General features: G+C 39.6%; 1 protein-coding gene across 5 annotated transcripts in view; it reads left to right on the plus strand.

Annotated features, from left to right (window-relative positions):
• Window positions 1–16,955, plus strand: part of SHANK2 (SH3 and multiple ankyrin repeat domains 2) — a 347,164-nt gene that overhangs the window by 110,049 nt on the left and 220,160 nt on the right. For 2 of the 5 annotated variants that reach the window (XM_035326924.1, XM_035326926.1), the window contains exon 1: window positions 14,122–14,367. The exons of the other annotated variants lie outside the window; for them this stretch is intronic. In XM_035326924.1, the coding sequence (XP_035182815.1) occupies window positions 14,331–14,367 (37 nt within the window). In that variant the 5' untranslated portion in view covers window positions 14,122–14,330. Of the gene's footprint in view, window positions 1–14,121; window positions 14,368–16,955 lie in introns of those variants that run through there. 5 annotated transcript variants of the gene reach the window in all.

The following is a 16,955-nucleotide window of genomic DNA, read 5'->3' on the forward strand; positions in this document are numbered from 1 at the left end:
CTTGTCTTTTTTTTTTTTTCTCTCCTTGTTCTTTTATTCTTGATGTGTTTGATATTCTTTATGTCTTTTCTTTCCAGTGCTCCCAGTGGTTGTGTGTTGCGGGGTCTTCTTCTCTTTTGTCACAACCTCAAAATATCACCCATAGTAGGAAGGTTCTTAAAAATGCAGAATATTGATAGATGTGAAGTAATAATTTTGTAAAAGCCATTATCTATATACCTATATCATCATCCATCAAACTTCAGTTATGACATAGCTCTTCCCCCCACACACGTTTTTTTTTTTTTTTTTTTTTCTGTAAAGGAGGGTGACAGAATAGATAAGAAAGTTCAATTTAATTCACAGCCAAAGGTTTTCACAGCAACAATAGCTCTGACAGTTCAGCCCTTTAAGAAGCACAGATGAAAGTTCAAATCAGTTGGTAAGGCTTAATTAGTAAGATTCTGAAATAAATCCAATAACTCCGATCTAAAATTACCAAGACAGAGTAAGATGATGATAAGGAGAAATAATCTGTATTTCCTTTATGATGTTGCTTACCACTAGCATTACATGTTGTCAGATAAGGCAATCTATTCCTGTCAGTTAATGATCAGAAATGTTCACAAAATCTCTTCTAAAAATCCAGACAAACTATAAATACTAAGTGTCTTAATCACGCAAGCTGAAAAAAAATACTATGTAAAAGAAAAGCTTGTCTATTTTTATTATTATTATTATTATTATTATTGGTAATGGAACAGTGAAGCACCAGTTAAAAATAAATTTTTAGCTAATGTTTTTAACCTCACCTACTGAAATATTGACCATATTTGAATAGTGAAATAGAAGACTCATTGGGTTGTTCTGCTGCAGTTTTGCTCTGGAGAGTGTGCTGCACAGAGGTTTCTGTCCACAGCTGTGAAACTTGTCATTTCTGCTTCACAGATTATTCCACTTCCTTGATGGATCAAAGAAGAAACTTGTTTCTCTATTTATTTTGCTAAGTTTTGGTTGTGCTATGATAGGGAACAACACTAGAGGTAGGGATGAACTGCTCCTTAGAGCTTTCAGATTGAGATGCGCCTTGTGAGCATGCTGGGATGTGGAGAACGACCTTCCAGCTGTCTGGCTGTTGTGCACCAGGGCTGCATCCTCTTTCTTTGCTCCTTCTGTTTACATGCTTAGAAAAAGCTGCAAACAATGATTGTTCAGAGGGATGGGAGGAGAAGAGAAAGAAAGTCATTTACACCTTTTTTCTGACCTTCAAATACTTTCTATACTTTTTGTACTGTTCTATTCTTCTAGTTAACTTCCTTAGGGTTGTTTCTGTTGCTCTGTATTGGTCCTGTTTTGCGTCATTCAAATGTTCCTTCATTTCTTGACTGAAATTTTGGTCCCACTAGAGTCCATGGCAAAATATTTAACCATTTTTATTGGGACTAGAATTTAACCATTTTTTTTTCCTGTTTATTAATTAACAAACTAGAATAAGATTTATCTTCCAAATTAAGCCAATATTGAAACTTTTTGACTGTGTATAGTATAGGATCTTGCTTAGGGCATTTACCTGTTAAAATATTTCCTACATAAATTTATAAAACTAATTAGTCACTCGTGCATCCTAATTGTTTTCTGCATTGTTCTTCCCTGCTGTGTGTTTCATAAATCTTTATGTTAAACAGGGGTCTGGTATTCAGAAATTGGTATTACAGGTATGGTTTAAGAGGCTGTAGGAGTTGTTTAATATCACTTTACTCCTGTGCAGCATCCAAATTTATATTGTTTTCTTGGTTGTATATTACATAACATAGTCTTTCCTGAGATGTTAAACTGTCATTCTTAAGTATCTTAAAGCAGTAATCCATTTTCATTTTCTTCAATGAAAATCTCTTTCAGATTATATCTCCCAAATTCACTAAGAATCACTGGAATTTCTCTGTATTTTCTTCCTATCTTCCAGTTGTTCCGTTGCCATTCATACTTAATTTCTTGAACTCAAAGGTGTCCTGTGAGTCCCATTTATTTCTCCTCCTTCTTTACTCTTGGTAATTCCTTTGATGTTGCTTGCAGCTTCCTAATGTAAAGGAAAGCATGGTCATATCCGTGGGAACTTAGATTGTGTCATTTCTAAATTTCTTGCCAAATTCTAGAACAGGAAATATTAAGACTAAATTGAAAATTTACTCTTGCAATGTTTCCATAAAATGTTCCCCAAATTCCTAATCTTCCATTTATGCTTGTTCTGTTCTCCCACCCTTCCAACACCTGCTGTTGTCCGGCTGAGGGAGGGGCCTTAGGCTGCTGATTCCTTTCCTGACCTCTGATGGAAAGTCTGACTTGCACAGCATGGGAGTGTGAGTAGTCTTTGGCGGAGGTTCCCTTGCTTCTTGTGACAGAGGCTTCCTGGAGGCTGTGGTCCCCTGTAGGTGGTTCAGAAGCAGTGGTTCCTCTGCAGCAAAAGTAGCTAGGGGCTGCTTGTAGGACTGCTGCATTACAAGCTTCTGGTGGAACAGAGTTGGGTGCCCACTGGCAGAGCTCAGGGCTGGATCTTTCTTTCATTTTAGGTCTCTATTACAAACATTAGTAAACAAATAAATATTGCCAGAAATTTTAATTCACTTTTCAGGTGAAGTTTTCTACCATAATATCCGAAATACATGTTCCATGTGACTGTATCTATCTGTTCTGTCTGATCCCGTACTATTTATCTTTTTGATGCACATTATATTCTTCATGCTTATATATATATACAAACACATACTATTCATGGTTACAGAATCACAGAATCACAGAATCACAGAATTTCTAGGTTGGAAGAGACCTCAAGATCATCGAGTCCAACCTCTAACCTAACACTAACAGTCCCCACTAAACCATATCCCTAAGCTCTACATCTAAACGTCTTTTGAAGACTTCCAGGGATGGTGATTCCACCACCTCCCTGGGCAGCCTGTTCCAATGCCTCACAACCCTTTCAGTAAAGCAGCTCTTCCTAACATCTGACCTAAAACTCCCCTGGCGCAACTTTAGCCCATTCCCCCTCGTCCTGTCACCAGGCACGTGGGAGAACAGGCCAACCCCCACCTCTCTACAGCCTCCTTTAAGGTATCTGTAGAGAGCGATAAGGTCGCCCCTGAGCCTCCTCTTCTCCAGGCTGAATAAGCCCAGCTCCTTCAGCCGCTCCTCGTAGGACTTGTTCTCCAGGCCCCTCACCAGCTTCGTCGCCCTTCTTTGGACCCGCTCAAGCACCTCGATGTCCTTCTTGTAGCGAGGGGCCCAAAACTGAACACAGTACTCGAGGTGCGGCCTCACCAGAGCCGAGTACAGGGGGACGATCACCTCCCTAGCCCTGCTGGTCACACTATTTCTGATACAAGCCAGGATGCCGTTGGCCTTCTTGGCCACCTGAGCACACTGCTGGCTCATATTCAGCCGACTGTCCACTATCACTCCCAGGTCCTTCTCCGCCTGGCAGCTCTCCAACCACTCATCTCCCAGCCTGTAGCTCTGCTTGGGGTTATTACGCCCCAGGTGCAGGACCCGGCACTTGGCCTTGTTAAACTTCATGCAGTTGACCTCAGCCCATCGGTGCAGCCTATCCAGATCCTCCTGCAGAGCCTTCCTACCCTCGAGCAGATCGACACACACACCTAACTTGGTGTCATCTGCAAACTTACTGAGGGTGCACTCAATGCCCTCGTCCAGATCATTGATGAAGATGTTAAAGAGGACCGGCCCCAGCACCGAGCCCTGGGGGACGCCACTAGTGACTGGCCTCCAACTGGATTTGACTCCATTTACCACAACTCTCTGGGCCCGGCTATCCAGCCAGTTTCTAACCCAACGAAGCGTGCGCCAGTCCAAGCCAAGAGCAGCCAGTTTCTTGAGGAGAATGCTGTGGGAGACGGTGTCAAAAGCCTTGCTGAAGTCAAGGTAGACCACATCCACAGCCTTTCCCTCGTCCACCCAGCGCGACACTTTGTCATAGAAGGAGATCAGGTTCGTCAAGCAGGACCTGCCTTCCATAAACCCATGCTGACTGGGCCTGATCGCCTGCTTGCCCTTCAAGTGCCGCATGATGACTCCCAAGAGGATCTGCTCCATGAGCTTCCCTGGTACTGAGGTCAAACTGACAGGCCTGTAGTTCCCCGGGTCAGCCCTCCGGCCCTTCTTGTAGATGGGCGTCACATTCGCTAGCCGCCAGTCAGCTGGGACCTCCCCCGATAGCCAGGACTGCTGATAAATGATGGATAGTGGCTTGGCCAGCTCCTCTGCCAGTTCTCTCAGTACCCTTGGGTGGATCCCATCCGGCCCCATCGACTTGTGCACATCCAAGTGCCGTAGCAGGTCACCAACCAGTTCTTTGTGGATGGTGAGGGCCACATCCTGCTCCCCATCCCCTTCCACCAGCTCAGGGTACTGGGAATCCAGAGAACAACCGGTATTGCCGCTAAAGACTGAGGCAAAGAAGGCATTGAGCACCTCTGCCTTTTCCTCATCTCTTGTAACTAAGTTTCTCCCTGCATCCAGTAAAGGATGGAGATTCTCCTTTGTCCTCTTTTTTGTGTTGATGTATTTATAAAAGCGTTTTTTGTTATCTTTAATGGCAGTAGCCAGATTGAGCTCCAGATGAGCTTTGGCCTTCCTAATTTTGTCCCTGCACAGCCTCGCTACATCCTTATAGTCCTCCCTAGTGGCCAGCCCACTTTTCCAAAGATTATAAACCCTCTTTTTTCTCCTAAGCTCAAGCCACAGTTCTCTGTTCAGCCAGGCTGGTCTTCTTCCCCGCTGGTTCTCATATCTGAAATTATGTCCTTAAATATACGAGTACAATCATCATTAGCTTAGTTTAGATGTGCTTCTAAGGATTCCTGAAGGCATGTTGCAACTCGGTTATGCCCCTGCAACAACCACTGCAGTGACCCAAGAGCTGGACTCGATGATAATTGTGAGTCCTTTCCAGCTCGGAATATTCTTTGACTCTATGATTCTATGATCGTAGGTGCCACATGGTCCTTCCTGTAATGAAAGTGTGGATACATACAGTAGTTTCACATACGTACAGGTAATACCAGCATGCACAATGATTTCTCTGCTAACCACACAGTCTGAAATTATTCTGAAACATCAAGGATATGCATCTGAAATGCCATGGCTTAGCAGAGAACAACATATGCAATTTGCTTATTTATGCAATTACTCTCCTTTCTCTGACTCTATTCTTTTTTAGAGACTTGCATTGCCTTTTCCTACTAGCTTTATTTGCATCACTTGTTGTCCGGAAGAAAGCAGAGTTATTTTGAAACTTGAACATGGAAGTCAAATTTTATTGTAGTACTCTTGATGTCCGGGGGTGTGACTGCCAAATAATATCCAGAACTTCTATTTTCATAGTAATGTCTTGGATGTCAGCCATGCATTTTCTGCTGAATTAATGAATATCTTGTAGCTACATCCACCACTGCTGCCAGAAATGTAAGAATAAGGGGCAATATTTCTGAAATAGTATGTACACGAGATTAATTTTTGATAATGGGTTTCAAGCTTGCACTTTTATTCTTTTAGTCCTGTTGGCTCTGACTTACTAAACTGTATAAACAAGAGTCCTTTTTCACATTCTTGTTACAGAAAATCTCCTAAACTCAGCTATTGGTGCACCATCTCAAAACTTAACCTGCAGGCCAAATCGAGGCTACAATGGGAAAGAAAGAAAGAAAGGTCTTACCTCAACATTTTCAAACATTTTAAAATGCAAGGGATAATGTCTTGAACTAGAAGTAGGCATAGTATTGCTAATATTACTTTATTAATGCACCTCACAAGTGCTTCAAAGAGCAAGCCTTCCTTTCTCAATGGGATTAACCACTGAGAACATTACAAATGCTACACCTACATATTTGTACAAAGATAACCCCCTGCTATAGCGGATATGTTCTTTTTTTATCCTTTCTTATTTAGACCGGCATGATTCATTAACAGTTATTTTTGAGACAGAGAAATGTAGGCTACTAATATAATTTTAAATGCTGTTATTTTAATGAATAAGTCAGCTATGTTTTAGTTTCCTCTTAACACCAAATGTCTAAATGGAACTAAGGATAGTGAGACAATTATCAGCTTAAATTATTGGGTTTTATTTTTCAAAGATCCTTCTTGATGACATGACTTTAGATAGAGCTTGCTTTCCTCTATTTAGAAAAGATATTTTGAGGGGTGAATACTTGCATGGCATAACTACTATCTGTAGCATAGAAGACAAAAGGAAGCTGGCAGTGGCAGACTTTGTACTCAGGTAACCCAAATGTGCATCGTCTCAAAAGCTAAATATAACCTACTCACTGCTTGTAGTGCTAGGTCCACTTTGAAACTGAAATGATGACAATAACAGTAGATGAGGAGTTCTTGGAGACAGCTTGGACTAGATAGTGTAAACAAAAAAAAAGTGCAAAAAAAAAAAAGTGCAGAGTGTTCAGGGTTCAGTAATGATGTTTTTCTCTAACTCCACATTTGAGAAGCTACTCCTAAATATATGTAAGCAATTTCTGCTTTTTTGATTGTTAATGCAAGTCCATGGGATATGGAGGTCTCTCTGGCTTCTTCTACACTGATGACCCCCAATTGTATTTGGTCCTTAAATTCTCCTCTCACTCCTTTCAGATTAATGTACTACAGGGAGGCAGAGCCAAGAATTTAGTTCTCCTGGTACTTAATTTGTAGTTTTGGTGGTAATAGCTATTCCATATAATATAGCTGTATGAAGATGGAGTGATGTGTTCCACTCTTATTAGGCTTTTATTCAATGTGACCTCCTCTAAACTTGGCCTCATCTGGGTGGGCTGTTTCAGTGCTGTTTTCTTGCCCTCCAACCATTCTACCTGTGTCCATTTAACTTCATTGCTAATTTTATGTGACTGCCATGATGTGATATCTTCTAGAAATATCTCCTGATAGACTCTTACAGACCATTTATCAGCTCTGTAGGGCAGGCAGGCTATCCTTAAACTGGTGATAGAAGCAATGAAAGACAACTGTAGCCATGAAGAGGAGGGAAAATGAGGTTGAAAAATAGCAGTGAAGGACACCAAGATTTAAGAAGAGGGATGAGCTACAGCTACAAGAGGATATTGTGGATTTTATTTCTTTGGTGTTTTCTTATAATTCCTGCCTTGGGCTAGCTCACAGTCATGCATGAACTTTAATGTCATGGCTTGTTTTTTTTTTCTGTCGTGTGCCCTGCAGTAAATTGGGAATAACTGTATGTCTAAGAAATGCTTGAGCCAGTGATGGGCTATCAAGCTAGAATTCATTGCAGGCTAATTCTCCATCGTTATGCACCTTGTGTTATCATTTAGACTTATGCAAAGATACTGTAAAATGTTGTCAGAGCAGAGTGGATGCATTTCATATCTGATGTGCTGGAGGAATAGTGCCAAAAGGTAGGAAGCCTGGAGAATCAGACCCAACTGACTGACACAAAATAGTACAAATACGTTTACTCAATCCACCCTGCCCAAGTAATTACAGTTGTCTGTATTAATTGTACAAGGACAATGCATGTAACAGTGGCACACTATTTGACCGCTTTGGCTAGTTAAATATTTTATAACTTCTGTGATTGTTTTTTTTTTTTTTTTTCTCCATTGAGAGCAATATACACTTTTCAGTTATGAAAATGGTGTTATTCTAAATAAAACTGACATGATCCACCAACACTTTTGGAAGCACAGATGCTTTGTCCCACTATTTACTAAAGAGGTTCACACTTAGATTAAAGCAGTGAAATCAAATCACTGAATAAAGCCTGGAACAGCATAATGATTTAAGGAATTTGTTGAGAGCTTTTGGTAGGAGGAAAGTTGCACAAAGGCAAAATTAGATTGTTTTCTGTACAACACCAGAACACAGAAGCAGCATGCTATCCAATATTGGTCCATTTGTTTTTCTAAGCATCTTGTGCAGATTCATTTGTCTTTGTTCTCCTCTGCAACATGAGACCAGAGCCCACAAATCTGTGTACGGCTTCCGAGGCCCATGTGTATCAGCCATTATAGAATGTGTTCATAATGCAAAGAATGAACTTTGTGGTGTAATTCAATGCTTCTAAGTGGTGCTGCATCAGGACTAGATTTCCCAGTGTATTAGTAGAGAAAATTGCACCCTCCTTTCACCAACTTGTTTAAAGAGCACAAGAATTTGTGATGGGTTATAATTGTATTTGATTTATATTTTCTGTCTTATTGTTGGAGGTAAAATAATGCAGCTTGAATAATCTGAGCTAAATCGATCTTTCTGTCCAGATGCCCTACAGGCTGTTGATCTCTTGCTTCAACAACGTACCTAGGTAGCTGGTTACTGATAGTCTGCTGCTCTGTAGAAGTGAGTAACTCTGGGTGAGTTCTACTTGCTGCTGAAAACAACCACTTTGAAGTCAGGACAGTCCATATTTAAAGAAATGCCAGCAAAAAGTAACCTAATCAGTTAAACCAAGTAGTTTCCTGTTTCATCTACCCTAAATCACCCACTGCTTTTTTTGAAAGTATTTACAAGAACTATTTACTTTTTAAGATTTTTTTTTTCCTTTAGGCATATTACAGTGGAAAGGTCTTTGCAAAGAGCAGAGAAAACTTTATTTCTTATATGGGTGTATACATTTCTGGAAGATGGATACAAATATTTGTTGCAGTTATTTGTGTTATTCTGAGCAAGATTTGATGTTCCTTTCAACCCAAACGTGTAAAAGAAATGGGGAGCTGTGAATACTCTGAGAGGATAAAGCCTTTAGAAACTCTTGTCACCTGGCAGCTCAGAGCTGGCCTCTCCACTCTGCACCTCAGGATTGAGGAAAACATCTTGCAGAAACAGAACTATGTAAAATACAGGTTTTTATTTAGGTCAGTGCCTTTTCTATATAGGGCTGTACATGATAAAATAGAAAGTGAGCCATACATACTTTATTCAAATATGTTGCTTTCTTTGACATTGCTGATAGATTTAAATCGTTTTCAAATTCTGCTTCAGCTATTGTAGATTTCTCTTTTTGCCTTTACTTCGCTCTCTCTTTAAGCTACTACTTGCAAGACATTTCCCTCATTACTGGCCATTGTTTCCTTCCCACTTCCAGACTTTCCTGTGGAATAGCAGCATTTAATTTACCCACCTTTTAACCCTCCATTGTTCTGTGTCTTTCTGCATCCTGACCCAGAAATTTTCACACAACTCTGGGCTACAAAGCAGCCTCTTATCCTTTGGGACAGAGGTTTTATTTCACTTCTAAGGTGAATTCTGGTGCGTGTACCTGTATCCCTGCAGTCAGAGCTTCAAAAATTTGCAGATATTGCTGCTTGAGCTTCGCAATTAAAAAAAAAAAATTAAAGTAAAATCCCATGATTTTCAAGCTCTTTTGGATAAAAATTTCTGAACCCATTACCTTCTAACCTATCAAAGAGATTTCAGACATTTGCTCTGACACATTACAAGTTTTAAGCAGTATTTAGCAATTTTTATATGATCTAAATATATTCTTGATGTTGTGTAAGCATCTGAAACTAAAGCTTTACAGTGAACACGCCTGCCTTCTGTGGAAGCATGCAGCTCTTTAATGTTATTCCTGCATTACTGCTGTAATCCCAGGGAATCTTACTGAAGGCTTATTGATAATCATGTGAGTATGGTAAGAAAGAGGGATTGATTTTCATTTCCCATGATTTTAAGCTCATCTGAGTGTGGCAACTGTATATTCATCAGCTTTGAAATTCCTTTGAAATGTACCCACAAACACGTGCACCTCACATGCTTAGTAATTAAAATTCTTTCAATAGCAGGACTTGCATGAAGTGTTTTCTGCAGGACTGAAGACCCCAGCAGCCAGTTCACTCTACTGCATGGTCTTGCCTCTAGAGTCAAGCCTTGTGCACAGCTGTGAATTTTGCTGGATATTTGAAAATCTTTCCACATGCTTCTTGATTTTTAATGTAGTTCCACGAATGTGCTTGGTTCCTCGTGAGAGCAGAGTGAGGTTGGCCCTTGTCAAACAGAGCAAAGTTTGGGGACAGCAATGTAATGTAAATGCCAGGTGATGGAAGGGAAGTCTGGCACATGGCTGTGTAATTTTCACTGCTATATTCTGTTTTTCTTTCTTCTTCTAATTGATAACTCTTGCCATCTGTTCCCAATCCATCCCTCTGCTGTCCTTTCCTACACAGTCTCCTGCCCCCATTCTACCCTTCAGACTTGGACTGTCTGCCTGAAGGCTGCTAAGCAGCGCTGCTGGGTGGCAAGAAGATGCTAATGGTGGTGACAGAGAAATAAGGTTAGGTTAGCTAAGGCTGGGCTATACAAGCAACATTTGTGTGAGCTCAGACATTTTTCTCAGGGCTGGCTTTGCTGCTATATCCTGAGCAAACTCAAACTTTTTGCGAAAAATAAAACAACTTTGTTTAATAAAAGAGTTTTAGTTGTTCCTCTGAGATGGATTCCTTCTGAGTCTGTCACCACTGCCTGTACTCCTGTCCACCCTATAGCTTTGTGGGATAAGCAAGTAATCTAGAAACAGTATCAACCTAGCTTTTTTTTTTTTTTTCTTGTACTTTGCAGTTTATATTTGAATCTTTTTGTACTTTACAGTCTATATTTGAATCTGGCTGTTCTTGTCTAACTCTCCACTTGGTGTTTAAGCATAAGGGACGCCTGTTTTATAGCGGAGAGAAACTTATTTATACGTGTGAAGAACTGTATTTTTAACAAAAGGCTAGATGTGTATACAAGTTGAAAGGATTTTTTCTGGTAAGAACTCAAAAAAAAAATAATCCAAAAAGAATAAAGCACAATAATTTTAACTGTGTTCTGCTATCATCTGAGAAGCAATTGCTCTTGGTGTGATAGTGGGAAGATTAAGCAAGAATGTAGATTCGATCAAACAAATCATGTTTTAACTTTTCCTAATGACATTTAATTGCCTAAAAGTAAATCCCAGAAAAATGTGGAAATGTGTAAGTCACTATTTTGCATTGGAAGTTATGGACTAAAACACATATAAAAAACTGTGAACCTGATGTTACAAACATACAAAAAATGGCAATCAAAGTTAACCTTGGAACCCATGTTTTGATTTCTGCATAAGGTGGCCTTTTCTTTGCAGAGGCATCCCCATGTAGAGGCCGCAGACGTCTTCCTGAGCACCTGCAGAAGAAGTGGGGGAATAAATTTTATTAGGGCTTACATCACTTGTATTTGTAAGGCATCTTCATTTGTAAGTACCAAGACTACTATCATAAGGCAGCAAAATCTTTTTGGAAAAGGTGGAAGTTGCTGGAATAATTTCTTTTGTAACTTCCCCATGCCACAGTTCAGTTCTTCAGACTTCAGTTAAAACAAGTAAATTCTAATAAGCTATTACTGAAAATCAGAAAAAAAGAAAATGCAGCTGCAAATAGTTCACTGATTTCCTTGATTGTCATATTTTCCAATTGTATAATAGTGTTTATTGCAGTAGTCTCTGCCATGTAGGAAGAAATTATATTTCCTGTGATGGGAAAAAGAAACATGGTTAAATGGAATAAAATGATCGTTCATCAGGTGATATATCTGATGGGGCAGATAGGAAAGAGTTCCCACAATTTCCATGAAACTCAATAATTTCAAGTGACTTTAATATTTTTTATGTTTTTATAACACTGATTAGAAATCTCTAGATGATGAAATGCTGGAGCTCCAGCAAGAATCTAATAAAAATACCCCCTGGGATTTAGTTTGATTGACTACAGTTGCCTGCCTGTTTTTGTTTTACTATATATGAACAGCCATGAATGAACACAACCGAGTTAACGCTTTCCTAGCTTAACTGTTACAATTAGGTACTTAGGATAGCAATAGTTTGTAACACTGACACCCATGTGGAGAAGGATGCAGTTTGAGGATCAGGCTCCCAGGTTCTATGCCAGCAGCACCTTGGCAGTGAAATGCCCAGGGCTTTCTGCATGGAGCAACGTGAGCACCGCTGGGATCCCATCTCTCCATAGGGAGTTAATGTTGGTCTGTATGGTTTTCTGCGACTGATGTTCTGGATATCAATGCACAGGACTGAACATATGGAGGCAGGAATTATGTTCTTTCCCTGGGGACACGACAGGTAATTCTCTGTGTATGGGGATCAATCTGTGCTCCACGCAGTCAATGAAGGGCATTTCCCTGCACGGGGTTAAACTGGTTTAAGATGCACACCCTAGGAAATCTCTGCCCTGTGAGCATTACAGTAGTACTCAGAACAGTGCTCTCAGCCCCATCAGTAAACACAAAGTAAGATTTCAGTCTTTCCTAAGCATTTAATGGGCTGCCATCATAAAACTCATTTCTGCCAGTTTCCATCTGGCTGTTGAAACTACAAGAATCTGATTTTTTTTTTTTTTTTTTTTTTTGTGCAGACTTCAGCAGCCCTCACATACTGTTAACTAAGTTTAGTTAGAAAACACCATGGAAATGTGAAATATTACTAATCATTATAGCTTCTTTGGCACTCATAGCTCCAAATGTAATCAGAGGGATTGAATGGAGATACTGGAAAGGGTAATAATTCATATTAGTGGCACGGTTGTCCTGGTGGAGCAGAAACAATGTCAATTCTTTTGGGGAGCTACCATATGCACGTATTTATAGGTTTGTGAATACCAGTTCAAAGCTACTTTCTAGAAAGCTTTGCATCTTTTTTAAGAAAAAAAATAAATAAATCTTGTCAAATACAGGTGTTTAACTTTATATTTATATTTAGTGTCCAACATTTCCACTCATAAAATTACTACCTGATAAACACAGGTTCTTTTAAAAATAAATTGAAATAAAATATAAAATTATGTTGATTTAGAGAAATATTCTTTTCATTAGAAATTAAGAGATGTGTAAACACTGAAATGTTAAATGAAGTTTAAACTAAATAATTTATTTATGCTTACTAATTCTTTTCAGTTTGCTGTTAAATATGGCATCACTGTGCATATGGAGGTTAAATCCATCTAAGTCATTTATTTTCTGTCTTTCTTAAAGGAGTTTTCTCAGTTAGAAAAAGACCAAATTTTCAAATAGAAGTATTAGCAGCCAGCAGAGGTGTCTGAGATAGAATAAATATTTATTAACTGCTGTATAGCTCATTCTATTTGAGGACAGGTTTTTACTTTGGGTTACTCATTTTTTAAACAGTGAACTTCCTGTTCTCCAGAATCTTTTTTCCGTAGGTGTAACTAGTTATGCTGAAATTTTGTGTGATTGCTAGCGCCGCCCCCTGCTTCCTTCCTGCCTCTCAGTGATTTGCTCTACCTCTGCGAGCGTGCTTGCACGGCTGCCATAGCTCCCTGCAGAATGTGTTGCAGAATTAGCACTTTAAAAACTGCAAATGCAATGTCCTTATTTATTTTGTGGCGTTTGCATGAAATTTAGAGGAACAGATCAGTCAATTTTTATTATTTTTACCCTGTGCAGGAAGAAATTCTTTTTTATTTTGGTGCAATTGCTGCAATGAAGGGGAATGGAAAATTGTTGGTGCTGGTACCCATCTGTTTCAGGCTGGAATATAGGCCAGCTCCAGTTACTCTGCATAGTGTCAGTTTTGTCTATGGTCTTACTGTTGTCCTTGCAGGAGGCTTGCTGAGTTCTGGTTTGATTCACGCTTTTCCTCAAATTGGCTCTTTTGAGCATCGCACTAAGCAAGCAAAAAGCATCAAAAGCAAAAGGGTGCCTCCGAGCACCACGAGTCAGCCGCACAAGTTTACAAGCTGATGCACTTGTGAAGCCGCTCTCAGCTCTGCCAAGGCTTTCCCCTCACTGGCAGCACAGCCCATAGCATGTGGCTGCGAAGCCCCTGTGTCCACGCATCCTTCCCCCTGCCCCTCTCCAACACAAATTTCGTCCCCCACCTCCTGCACCCGGCGTGTGGGGTGCAGGAAGGCAGCGCCAGTAGGAGCAGGGCTTCGCCGGCAAGGCTGTGGCGGTGCCATTCACATGACTAATGCTGAGAGAGATAGCAGGGTGTTTTTTTTCTTTTTTCCTTCTTTTTTTTTTTTTTTTTTTTTTGTGTGTGTGTGTGTGTGTGTGTGTGAGCGGCTCCAGTCTATGCACAGTTGGCTCCCAGCTGACAGACAGGATGTGGGGTGGGCTTTGTCACCAGCGCGCCGGGCGCTGCGTGCCCGGCTATGCTGGCAATTACACAGTGCCCAGAAACCTGCTGCTCATGTCAGGGTGCAGGCAGCCCGAACACATAGAAATTGGGTAGCTTTTTTTTTTTTTCCTTTTTTTTTTTTTTTCCTCTTTCTTCCCAGCAAAGGTTATATAATGAGGGGATTGCTGCTAAAGTAAAAGGGAAAATGAAGTCTTTGTTAAATGCCTTCACAAAGAAAGAAGGTAAGCGATGCAAGCAGAACACTTTGATGTTTCAGACTGGTGTTTTCTTGTGTACATTTAATATGATCGGCTTAGTGACTCTATAATTAATCAGTTCCTGCAGTTTCGTTTTCAAAATTATTTTATGCTAGACAATCCATTTAGGCAACTGCTTATGAAGGCTGGATGTGACTTTATTCATTTAAGGTTTTCTCTGAAGTAGTTATAGAAATGTTTTGTTCCCTAAGAAAATCATTTGAAGACACATAAGGCATTTCCTGAGTTAATATTTGTCAGTGGCTGCTGCTGAATTACCCCTTCAGATGTATGAAATACCAGGAATAGAAGAATGCTGAGAGCTGGAGAAAGAATTAAATGATGCTTTCAGGCATGCTTTTAGAGATGATAATTTTAAAGTTTAGGGGCATGAAATTAGTTCAGTCGTTTTCATGTCATTTTATATCAACTGTTTTTCCCAAACAAGTTTTGCAACAGTTATTCTTACAGTTGTGAACATAGTGAGATATTAGGGAGTGACGGTGTCCAACAGGGCTTAAAGCATGGACATTTGCATTCCATCATTTTGTGTTGTAGTTATTTTTTATTGTGCAAATAATATAAATAATGACTATAAGAGGAGCTAAAAAAATATCCACCCACTTACAGTTTGCAGATTGCTGGGGAAAAGAAACAGTTGGGTGGAATATTAATCATTTTAGGCATGGAAATGCTTATTTTTAACTCTTTCTATAAAAGATTTGTTAGACACACGTCAATTGGTGTAATTAGTTGTCCCCTTTCCTGTTTATTTTCTGTAGTAAGGGCTGATTTTGCTTGTAGTTCTATCCTTAAGAACAGAGCATTAATAGCAAATCAAAAACTAACTCCCAAATGTAAAATCCCTTTCAGATGTGTAATGGAAAAAGAACTAATTTAATGTGATACCTGGAGAGCGTGTATACGTACAAAACACACACTGTTTTCCATTAGGAGTGAATGCACTGTCCTGTGCTTTCTCAAACCTTCTGGCACGGAGGTGCTCAGCAGCTCCCTGCTGTCCTGTCCCTGTCCTGAGCACCCTGCCCTCCTGCTGCCACCACCATGCATCCTACCAGCTGCAGAGCTTACATCAAATGGTCAAAAACCGTGGACAATTTTTAGTTTCATAGATCTGTGGCTTAAAGGCTTGTCAGCCTGCTCTGAATATTATCAGTTTTAAGTGGTGAAAAATTCCAGTCTAAGGGTCAGAGCTCATTTTTACTGAAGTCTAAGATAAACTTTGGTGACCTGAAGGGAACAAGGCTACTGTTTCAGATAGCAGCCCGGTATCTGCTGTGCATTCTCTGGTTTTGTGTGATTTCTCCTGTAAGGAAATTATGACAGTAGCTGTTCTACTTTATTGTTCCTGGGAAAGATTCTTGTCTTCAATGAAATCATTTCCAGAGCCATATTCTTATTGTTGGAAATCCAGAAACGTACAAACAACACATCTATGTCATATATGTTGATCAGAGGATCTGTGTATGTTAATTTTAGAAATAAGCGCTGTGTGTTTTCTTTAGTACTAATTGTGGCTTTCACCATGGCATTTGAAGCACTAAGGTACTTCCAGAGACAGACTTTGCTGCTTTGAAACCCTACAAAAATATGAAAGACTCGGAATATCCACAAAATTATACAGTTTCTGCCAGTTTCTAGCCCAAAATATTGGACTAGTAAGCTTTATCCCCTTTAGCAGCTTTTCAAGACTACTTATTTCAGCTTTGTTTCAAATAACATATTATGGAAATGAATTTAAAGCCCTTCCTCCCCGTGCACACTGTTCTCTTTTGTTTGGTTGTTCTGACATTGTTGTGCTATTTACCAGAGAAAGTTTAGAAATATGAAGGATGCTATTTTAAAATTCTCAGAATCACAATTAACCATATAAGAATTCTGATGAAAATAATATAAACCATTCTTTTACTTACAAGTACACCTTTATTTTGTGTTATAAATATGCTTTCAATTTTGCTCTGGAACCTTGAATTTTGCTGTGTCCTCCCAATTAAAAGCTATCTGTCAAGGCAGGACAGATTGATTCCTGTGTATATTCATATTTTTGTGAATTTATTTACTTGCAGAGGATGATAGACACATTCTAATTCTGTTATTTTGTGTGGTTTTGAAGGGCATTGAATGTGTAGACATTTGTGACACTTTACAAATGGCACTTGCTGGCACTTTAGACATGTAGGTGATATTCTGTGGGGCTTCTTTCCCAAATGAAATAAGATTTATGAAAATTACAACAGCTCAGTAAAGACCTCCAGAATAATGCCTGGCTCTCGTCTGTTAGTTATGCTACTGGGACTTTTCAGATGTAAATACTTGCACTTTGGATCAATCCTGCAACCACATGAGTTGCACTGGAATTTATGAGAGTACTTGCATGAATGGGGACCGGACTAAGCGTAAGTTTTCAGGGTCAGATTCCTTACTGCCTTATAAAATAAGTAGGAAATGCTACCATTTCTAGCGTGAGTTGGATGACTTTTTATTAGGAAATTCTCCTTTTAAGTTACATTTGCAAGTAACTGTCCCACTATGGTGAGAAATGGAGATCTGGA

The sequence above is a fragment of the Oxyura jamaicensis genome, chromosome 5 (assembly GCF_011077185.1).
Source record: "Oxyura jamaicensis isolate SHBP4307 breed ruddy duck chromosome 5, BPBGC_Ojam_1.0, whole genome shotgun sequence".
Taxonomy (NCBI): Eukaryota; Metazoa; Chordata; class Aves; order Anseriformes; family Anatidae; genus Oxyura; species Oxyura jamaicensis.